At 43.6% G+C, this 10,520-nt stretch overlaps 1 protein-coding gene across 10 annotated transcripts in view; it reads left to right on the forward strand.

Moving 5' to 3' along the window:
- Nucleotides 1-9,924, forward strand: part of Adam22 (ADAM metallopeptidase domain 22) — a 226,571-nt gene extending 216,647 nt beyond the window's left edge. For all 10 annotated transcript variants that reach the window (XM_055612609.1, XM_055612619.1, XM_055612620.1 and 7 more), the window contains one exon: nt 3,700-9,924. In XM_055612609.1, coding sequence (XP_055468584.1) covers nt 3,700-3,720 — 21 coding nt within the window. In that variant the 3' untranslated portion in view covers nt 3,721-9,924. The remainder of the gene's footprint in view (nt 1-3,699) is intronic.
- Nucleotides 9,925-10,520: the final 596 nt, after the last annotated feature.

Consider the following 10,520-nt stretch of genomic DNA (forward strand, 5'->3'; position numbering starts at 1 on the left):
AGATCACTAAAAGCTGGTCAGATAACTGTAATCAGTAAGTCCGTCAGTCTATACAAATAAGAAACAACATTTTGTTCATTGTGAAAACTACCTCTCCATGTCAGTGCCAGCAATGACATAAGCTGGAACTGAAGACTAACGCAGCACTCTGTTTTCAGGCTTTGTAAAGGACGTGTTTATTGATGCCCTTTACCAGCTGTCTGTGCTGTGGTAAGCGGTAACCAGGTGGCTGTTGCCCGACCCTCCTTGGAGTACTAAGTCGAGCACTTCATTTCTTTTCCAGCTAAACTGTCTGCATCATTGCTCCTTCCAGCTGAGGGTGTTCTCTCAGCTGTCACCATGGCAGGGTTTAGATTATTAGAGATGTCAACACGTGAGGACTCATGAATGTGGCAGTTCCCCGGGGTGAGGGGAGTGGGCGGGGGGAGTGGGCACCGCATGCTCTTCCCACAGGCTGAGCACCGTGATGGTGAGGGCTCTGCTGCTGGACTAGCAGCGTGGAAGGGCTGACTCATTCTCTACTGCGTGGGACAGCCATATACCATATGGAAGAATCCTGCTGAACAGGTGGCCCTTGTCCTGCAATTGCCTGCGTGTATTGTAGTAAATAAAAAATGGCTAAAATGTTCATTATTAATGCCTAAAATCATGACGGCCGTTATTATTAACCCAATACCATATCAACAAAAGACACAGATACCTGCTGTATTTAAATAAGCCCGGTTTCACCTGGGACTGGGCGGATATTACCCCCTAATCGACCCTGTTACTTCCCAGCACCACACCCCATGCCATTTGCTTTCATCATTGTTATCTGGGCTCCTTCCCATCCAGTATCCTCATAAATACTTGCACGTGCCTTCGATCTGGGCTTCTCTCCATGCCTTTCCTCCTCCCGTTTCCCAGGTTCTTAACCTATCCTTTAGTGACTACTCTTTCGCCCCGACCTGTCTCTCTCCCCCTGCAATCCTTTTGTCCTCCAAGCCCATATACCCTACCTCTGCCTCTCTCTCTTTCTCTCTCTTTTGCCCTGCCTAGGTGTGCAGGCCTTTTATTTAGCCAATCAGGGATAACCCTGGAGGCAAGGTGACACAGCAACATTGGGGGTACATAATAGTTTGGTCTAAAGAGACTGCAAGCAGATCTCGGGGAGCAAAGTCATTAAGTCAAAAACAAAGCAGCAGACAATTCTGCTATGTTGGTGAGTTGTGGAAAACTGCATTAGCAGCAGATCCCACTGTCAGCAAGACCGCTGTTAAAGGCACACAGGTGTGGGTAATCGGGCCTTTTGCTACAGATGACCTAGTTCTGTTTTATGTGTTTCCCACAGGGGTAATCGTGAATTTTAGTTGTTTTCAATTTTTTTCCTTTTTTTTTTTCCTGAAACATCTTTGAGGCCAAAGTCCTGTCTCTCTGCTACTCCAGACCACCATCCAAGCATTCAGATTTTCTTTGCCTGGGACACCCTGTAGCACTCTGTTACTTCCTCTCCACTTAGATCCTTAGATTTGAGAGTTTCCGCTGGGTTCCAAAGAACAAAGATGTCTCTTTAAAAACACTTCTGACTCTTTGTTTTCCTATGTATGTGTGCTTTGCCCGCATGTATGAATCGTGTCATGTGTATTCCTTAAACCTCCAGAGGCTAGAAGAGTGGGTTGGATCCTCTAGAACCGGAGCTATAGACAGTTGTGAACTGTCATGTGGGTGTGGGAATCGAACCTGAGTCCTCCGAAAAAAGTAGCAATTGTTCTTAACCACTAACCCATCTCTCCATCCCCAGAGTGGATCTTTTTAGTAGTAAATATATGTACACTTGGCCTGAGATAGATAGTTTCAGTGGCTTTTTCTTGCCTTATGCAGTGTGCTGCGGTTTCTGTTAGAACAAGGATTCCATGAAGGTTTGAGCAAGCATGTTAAAGTAACCTATCTAGAAAGATACACTTAACTGAGTACTGTGGCATTTGACTGAAAGCACTTGACAGGTAGAAGAAGGATGTCAGAAGACTAAGGCAAGCCTCAGATACATAGTGAGTTTGAGGCCAGCCTGGGCTACATGAGACTGTCTCACAAAGAAAAATAAAAGAAAACAGAAAAGAATTATTAATCATGATATTTCTCTTTCTTTCCCCCAAATTTACATGTCATGAAATATCTCGAATATCCTACTAAAATTGAATTCGGATGGAAGTTAAATATAACCTAATCCACTCTAATCATACTTTCTTTGTTCTTGTGTTTAGTATTTATATCTCAGTCACATCGGCTGGCAATACACAGCACTAGTTATATTGACTGGCAGAAGGATCATTAGCAGACCTTTAAAAATTAAATTTCTCTGGTAAACTGAGATGTTTCTCTGCGTGTGCCAAAGTTGTTTGCAGCCCATGAAGGCAATTGCCAATCATTGCCCAAAGTAGATCTGGCCAGGGAGTCAGAGATAGAGCTGGAAAGCTCATGGCCTGTTCATAGTCCCATAGTGACACTTATGAGGATGCTGTTTGTATTGATGGACTCGTATGTCTTAGCCTTGGCTGTACCTGGGAACTGTCTAAAGAGCTTCAACATAGTTTAAACCCACATTCCTCCCAGGAAGATTTTTATTTAGTTGGTGTGGTGTGATACCAGAGCAGCGGATTTTAAAACTTTTGCAGGTTAGTACTGAGGAGATGGTTCAGCTGATAACACGTTTACTGTGCAAGCAGGAGGACATTAGTTCAAATCCCCAGTACCCATGTAAAAGGCCAGGTATGCTGGTGCATACCTGTAACCCTGGTAGTGAGGAGACACGGCCAGGAGGATCCCTGGAGCTTGCTGGCCAGCTAGTCCTGCCAAACCCATGAGCCCCAAGTTCAGCGACTCCATCTTAATAAATGAAATAAAGAATCATGGAGGAAGGTACTTAACATTGACCTCTCATCTCCACGTGCACAGGCGTGCAAATGCACATGTACCCTATATATGTACACATGAACATGTACACATGTAAAACACACACACACACACACACACACACACACACACACACACACGCACGCACGCACGCACTTCCCCAGAAGATTTTCACTGCTGTGGTTGAGAACCGCTATTCCAGCTGACAGTATATCGGGTAAAATAAAGCAAAATAGGGACCTTAAAAATAATATTTTTAAAATTCTGTTATTTGAGGTTTTGATTATTTAAAATTTTAAGTAACATGAAATGAGGATGCGAGAGGTTCGGGGTTTTTTTTTTTTTTTCTTCCTTTCTTACATTAGAAGGTGGCTGTTGTTAGAATAGTTGATGTGGGAGCTGGAAGATGGCCCAGCGAGCAGGGAATTTGCTGTGGAGGCCTGCAGGCCAGAGTTTGAATCCCCAAACTCCACACGAAGAGCTGATCATAAGTGCCTTGTGCCTATAGAGTCAGCAATGAGGGCTGGACAGATGGACAGGAGGTCACTGGGCAATCAGATTCCCTGTCTCAAGGCGGTAAAGTGGGGAACACTAGAATAAGATCCCTGGAGTCCTCGTCTGGCCTCCTCACATAGCCGTATGCACACACCATAGCATGCCCCCACCACACAGGGCTCAAAGTTTGTGTACTTGTGTCCACCCATGTGAGCGTGCGCCATGGTAAGTAACGTATGGTTGGAATCCTTCGTAGCTCAGAAGAATCTGCTTTTGGCTTTCACCCTGTATGATTTTGCTTTCCTCTGTTTGCAGCTATGGGAGACATCCATTTAAGAACACTGTTTACATGCGACACATCGAAACTGTTTACTTTTATAGACACCCTGCCACCCACAGTCACTGCAAGACTTATCTGCTCTTCTGACGACCGAAGACCCTCTGAGACCCCAGAGGAGAGGAAGCCACGGGTCATACCTGGATTGCTGTTCTCTTTCTGTCATTGGCTTAAGGTTTAACCAAATGGTGGAAAGAACTACTGGAGTGTTACACTACAGCATGGGACTGTTTATGGTCTGGTTTCGGTATGCTCATGGATAATCCGCATGACAGATATGTGTAGAATATCAATAAAATTAACTCACATGACCCAGATTAGCAGGTTTCCCGGAGGGACAGAAGTGGATTCAGAACTGGGCATTCTGAAACACATCCTCATTGCAAACAGCAATGCCACATGCATGAAGCTTCTGTTTATTGTTTTCCATATGCAAGGAAACAACATCCTATAATAGAAACTAGCATGCTGGGCCAAGGCATATAGGATTTCTCTGCAGGACTGCCAGGCTGTAAAGCTTCGAGAGGCCAATATCCCATGTGCTATCTTTAAACTTGTATTTTTATTTTTATTTTTATTTTTTACTTTTCATATTTATATTAGCATACAAGGACAACTGTACATATGTAAACATTTTTAAAACTTAAAAGGTAACTGTTACACATAAGTGTATTTTGCCAAATGCCTAAAAACAGTCAGTCACAATTCTGTCATTGTCCTCCATCCTACAGTCTTCAGAGTGTAAGTGGATGATGCGCTGCAGTGGTCAGTGCTGTAAAAGGAGCTCTCCATAACTGGTGTTTGTCTAAAACGGGTGATTTCCCTTTAGAGTGTGTACAGAGGAGGTGTTACTGAGTGAGGGACCAGACTGCTCAAACCTCTGGCCTCTGCATCGTGCTGATGGTGGACTCCAGATGGGCAGTAGCCATGTAGCTTCAGGCCACCCTGGAGCTGACAGGCTCTCTGGGAATCTGCCAACGCGTGTCCTCCACATCCGAGACACATGGTGCCTGCCACAGTTGCTGTCCCCAGGACCAGGGCATATCAGCTACTCTCACTCCAGAAAATGTCTTGCCGAGGTTGACCAGATGCACCAAAGACATGGACCACAGTGTGCGTAGCTCCCACCCAGGCAATGCCTGGTCTGAGGTCTGGGTCCCTTGACAAAATCCTTTCAGCTATTATCTCTGAGGGGAATGACCTGTGTTCACAACTTTAACACATTTTCGTCACTGGAATGTAAGTCCCAGTGGTCATTCTGGCTGAGTTTGAACAAGGTGGCCAATGGAAGCCTCAACAGGGCACACAAGATTAAATAAAGCCTATGGCTACGTGGATGCAGTAACTGCAGAGGTAACCATTTTCCTACCGAGGAAAAGAGTTTTGAGCCCTTTACATTTTGATCCGCAAATAAATTAGTGCTCTATGTGAAATCTTGGATCTCACTTAAAATGAAAAATTAACAGCTGTTTTAATGCAATTTTATCATTCCAAAAGAAAGCTACTCTAGTGAGATCCAGAATCAATAGGGTCAGTTGTGTGGCCTGCTGTGAAATACATTTCTGATTTCCCCTTTTCCTTGGTGTTTCATGTGAGGGATGGAGTCATCAGACAAAAACTCGGAAATCTACTCTACATTTGATTTTGTCCAGAAGTGTCCAGGGACACAGTTTGTTTTATCTCCGTGAGAATTGTCTTAGATGCCCAGACTGAAGGCGGCGGTATACTCAGTTCGTGTCTCTTGCAATGGTCCACTTCCTTGGAAACAACCGGAAGGTGTTAGGGAGCCAATTCAATCACACAGAATTATACAGTGAAAAAACAGCATGACAGGAAAGGATATAGCTTTCTGATGGCTTAGTAAAACGGTCTCAGACAAAGGCATGGGTGTTAAACAATGTCTCCACCAGCTTAAGGAAAGGACAGAAGGGCAGACTGGTGGCAGGTGAAAAGATGTAGAAAATGAAGTGACTTTTGAACAAGATCACTTTAAGTGTGCACTGAATGTTTGCTGGTATTGAGTGTATAAAAGGCTAATATAATATAAGGTTTATTTTGACTACGAAGAAGTTTATAGCTTTGAAGGGAAGGTGCCTCCTGTAAATGTACTTTGTAGTTATAGTTATGTACGTAAGCCCTAGCTTGAAAGAATTCACACATGGCTAGCTAGTGAGCTCATTATCTGTCTACCTACCAGTCTTTCCTCACCTTCTCAATTATTTTTACCCGGAGTCATTGTATTGAAAATCATTATCACGTGCCTTTTGGGAGAATCGGTTGCTCTGGTTTGTAATCATCTTCATATGAAACTGGATGAAAAGGTTTTGCTTCACATGCAGAGTGATTTTAGAAAAATAATAGGTTTAATGTTATAGTCTGGGTATCTATCTCTCATGTTTCAGCATTCTTTGAATTGTTTTTGGAATTAACAAACTTTTCATCTTGATGGATAGCTTCAAGAAGTATGTATCGGAGGATTTAAAATTGGTGTTGTAGAATCATCTTTGTTTGATTTCATTATTTCAGGTAGACAGAATAGACTCATGGAATCAAGTCCAAGCACACTGGTTATACCTTTTTTTAAATGTCTATTTTGAAGAGGAACTTTGAAGCTCCATAGTAATTTGACTCATGCAACTAATATTCATACTTCCCAGTCTGCTGTGGGATCATTATTATACAGAGAAGGGCAGTAATGTCTTCACTCGGTGCCATTTCTCTCTCGGATAATGGCATCAGTGGGGCTGCAGATAGCCCAGATGTGTGCGGTGTTCCACTCAGCAGGTCATTTCCATTCCCACGAGGAGTAGCGTTCAGTCTTCCCATATGTGACCAGGGAGGCCTGCAGTAACAGAACCCTTAAGGAATGGACTGGCCAGGCTTACTCTCCCCAGCCTCTTTCCTTAGATGGGAAATCCTCCTCCAGAGCCAGCAAGCTAGAAAATACCTGCCAGTCGCGTGCAGTCTGCAGAAAGGGGGAGATGAGCGCCGCTTAGTTGGTGCAGCATGAAGATTCTCAGTGTTCTGCAGGGGCTGGATTTGAAGAACAAAGACCGAATGCCCCAGCGGCTTACTTAGATGCTAACTGAGGAGTTGCCCATCTTTAGAGTTACTCTACAAAAGCATTGCCTGGGACAGAAAACAGGGCTTGAGATGCCTTCTTTGCGGGTAGAAGGGGGCGCTTACTTTCATGATGCGGTTTCTTTTCCTTCTTGTTTCATCACAGGGATTTAAAGTAGTGTTTGCACAGGTCAGTCCAGTGTCGGCTTATAGATGAAAGATTGATGGCATGTGTAAATAAACCACCCTGAAGATAAAATTGTTCTCCACCCTCCCGGGGGTGGGAGGTAGGGCCGCTCTGCATGCCAGGACAGTTCCACGTGCCTTTCTGCTGTTGCATATCTGCATGACTTCATCCTGTCCATTTGCTCTAGACCTTCTGTAGCTCCTTTACCTGTTGCCATTTTCAGATTTTGTTCTTTTTATTGTTGTTGTTGTTAGCTTTGAGCCATGGAGAGTGTGATATTTCTACTCGCTTCTTTTAGGATTTCAGAGCCCAGTTGGTTCATTCCTTCATTTTACTCTGTCAGTTTTCTATTGTCATACTGGTTTACAGTACTTTAGATATACCCTTGTATTTCAGTATAGTAAGTCCTTATCTAAAGGTAAGATTATTTCTATCTTACTTAAATGTAAAGGAAAAGAAGGCTGTTTGGCAGGTTGTAGTACATGAAGAGGGGAACGGAGTTTGGAACTGATGGGAAGGAGAAGCAAGACACCTGTCCACACAGCCACACGGGGCACCACTGGCTGCTGCTGCTGGATGCCACGCAGGGAGCATTCTCTAAAGGTCTGGCCAGTGGCAAGCTGGCTTGAGCACTAAGACAATTGGACTCCCGTCAGCAGCACATTTTTCACTATTTATGTTCCTAATTGTCTATTTTTTTTAAAACTTTTTTCTTCTATAACTGCCTCCTGCTTTCCCCCTGAAATATAAAGCCAAGATGAATTTTTCATTCTCATTCAGTAGCTTTGTATAAAAAGGTGACATTTCTGTGGAAGAGGGCTTAATTAAGGACTTGAATACTTATTTTTCTCCTGATAAGACAACTCTGATTTCAGAGGCAGGGTCTTTTTTTTTCCTCTGGGCGCCAGAGAGCTAGGGATCGGGGTAAACAGCTTCTCCTTTGATGTACTGTAAAGAATTCAGTTGACATTTGTGAGAATTGGCTGAGGTGGCAGCCCATCTGGCTGTGTGTGAGCAGCATGTTGCTCAAGTGTCCTGGCTGGTCTCGGTTGGCGCTTGCTTATAGCAATATGCTCTGTGGGCCAGGCACTTCCAGTTCTAAGAGGTTTCCTACCGCTCCTGTAGGCACAAAACAAAATTGCCCCAGACTTGGAGAGCAGAAGGTAGTATTTCCATTCCTGTTTTAGTTATGGTTTGGGCAGTCCTTCACCATGGGCCTCCTAGAGTCAGTAAGCAGAAAATCAAAACGTAAAGACCATCGTCAGGTGTGCCTCTGCCCTTCATATCCTTGGCCTTAGATCTTAACGGATTTGATGGCTATGTTTAAAACCTTCCTGCTTCCCCAGCATCTGCAGTGCTCTTCTTCTCGATTAGAAACATCCCTTATCACACAGGCCAGGGCCTTTTTTGTCTTAAAATAAAAATTGGAAAGACCATAGGCGTAGGGTGGGAGAGGTTATCTTTCATTTCCTTTTGACGTGCTGGTTTGATTGTGCACCTTGCAAAGTCATGATGGGTCTCAGGGTATAAATCTCAGGAAGGGAATAAGCGGCCGAGAGTTTTGAGAGATCCTGGGCCAGTTAGTCCCAGCATACGAGCACAGTAGACATCCACATGAAGCACACAGAGGAGCTCAAGACAGTCATGGGTATGGAGGGGAGACCTGGCGCCAGGGCAGAGCTACGTGCTTTGCAGCTCTCTGCAACGTTACCTTTTGAAGTAGTTTACTGTCCAGTGCTGTGTCCCATGCATTGTTCATAGACCTCATCATACCGGGAGGGTCTGCAGAAGCAGCCGGCGTGTTGAACGCAGGCAGCTCCTGGAATCAAATCCAAGTAAAATGTACGTTATTCTGTCTCATTTTACGAAAGGGCATCCCGAGAGATGAAGCGACCTTGTCAGCGTACACAAGGGCATCAGTTTCTGCATTTGTGAACAAAGGCTGGTCTCCCCGAAATGGATGAAGGTGCACGTATATGCTCTCTGCATTCAACTTATGACATTTCAGTACATGATTTGTTTTGATGGTTGAGTTTTAAAATATTGCAAATGTCCCAAATCTTTAAATATAGCGGTGCTAAGTTTTATCAGATAACACAGCACAGAAAGTGCTGAAACGAATTCAGACACTTAGGAGTAACACAAGGGTTCCTGGTAAATTACACCTGTGTATCACTGCCTGATTTGAAAACCCCACTTTTCCTTTCTAATCCAGCACAATATCAAACTGTGATTCTCTAACTCTATGACTCGCCTTTTTAATGGCTACAGATAACCCAACACCTTTTTTTTTTATTATTATTATTAATAGAAAACTTTTTTTTCTTTAACACTAACTGCAAAGTGCTTAGCAAAACATTCCTTCTGGATAACAGAGCATTCTTCTTCTCCCATCTCTAACTTGCTGGGAGATTTGCCCCTCCAGACTAGCATTTCCAAAAGACAGTTTCCAGAAACCAAAGCAGTCCATTACGTCTCTGCCAGTGTTTCCCACGTTCACGGCCTCCGGAGGGCGAGGCCCACCTGCAGATGACAGCAGCCACCCCCCACGGGGACGTGTTAATAGGATCAGTGTGGTTCACTTTGGGTAACCCGGTACTCGTGTGTATATACATAGATTTGCATCATTCAAACCTCCCCTCTGGTACTCCGCACGCAGGTTCTTAGGCTATTTCAAAACTCACTGGGTTTAGGTAAAACACCAACAGAAATGGAATGGTGATTGCTTTCCTGAGCAAGCGTGATTTGTTTTATGGCCGTTCAAGTTATAAAGTTGTTCTCATATTGTAGGTAAATCTTGCTGTTTTTAAAAGGTCACTGTAACTCGAGATTTAAATTTCTGGCACAATTTTATTAGTGTTCACTTCTGAAGCTAATAAGACTACAGAGTTTTCTATGTTACTCTCATTGTAACATCGATAAAAGTGACTTTCAATAAAAGATTTATGTTATTTTGATGCAGAGCTCGCTTTCATTTTTTTTTTTTCTTCCTACCTGGACAGTCTCTGAGAAGCTGTCAGATTTTATTCCCATGGTCTCTAAGAGATAAGAGAAAAACTGGCATTCCATTTGTTGGCCTGTTCCTCCAGTGAGGAAGCGAGGGACTTGTCTTTTGAATTCTCTCCCTCGCTCATTAAGTTTAACTCGTGTTTTTGCCCCACAGCCACGGGCTGTACCAATGCTGCCTCCTGAAGCCTGAGCCTTCGATGGGTTCAGTTTGGGTTCATGGGTTCACTGTCTGAAACTAGCTCTGCCTGGTCTTTTTATCTTATTCCAAGCAGCCATTTGAGGTACCAGTCTTTACTGCGCAATTTTATTTCCTTGTTATTCAGTCTGCGTAGGTGCAAAGTCATGAAATCACTGAGGAAACCTCATACATTTCTTATAATATTAAGAACTGGTTTTTGCACATAGCTTCATTCCTTCTATCTAATGTACTTTAGTCATATAATTGTTTATATGAACCCTGAAACAGTGATGGACCAGATGAGCAAAGCAGTCTGGAAAAAAAAAAAAAAAGACTTACCTGACATGTCACCTCAGGACTGACAT

The sequence above is a fragment of the Psammomys obesus genome, unplaced genomic scaffold (genome assembly GCF_907164565.1).
Source record: "Psammomys obesus unplaced genomic scaffold, mPsaObe1.curated_primary_1811, whole genome shotgun sequence".
In the NCBI taxonomy this organism is placed as follows: domain Eukaryota; kingdom Metazoa; phylum Chordata; class Mammalia; order Rodentia; family Muridae; genus Psammomys; species Psammomys obesus.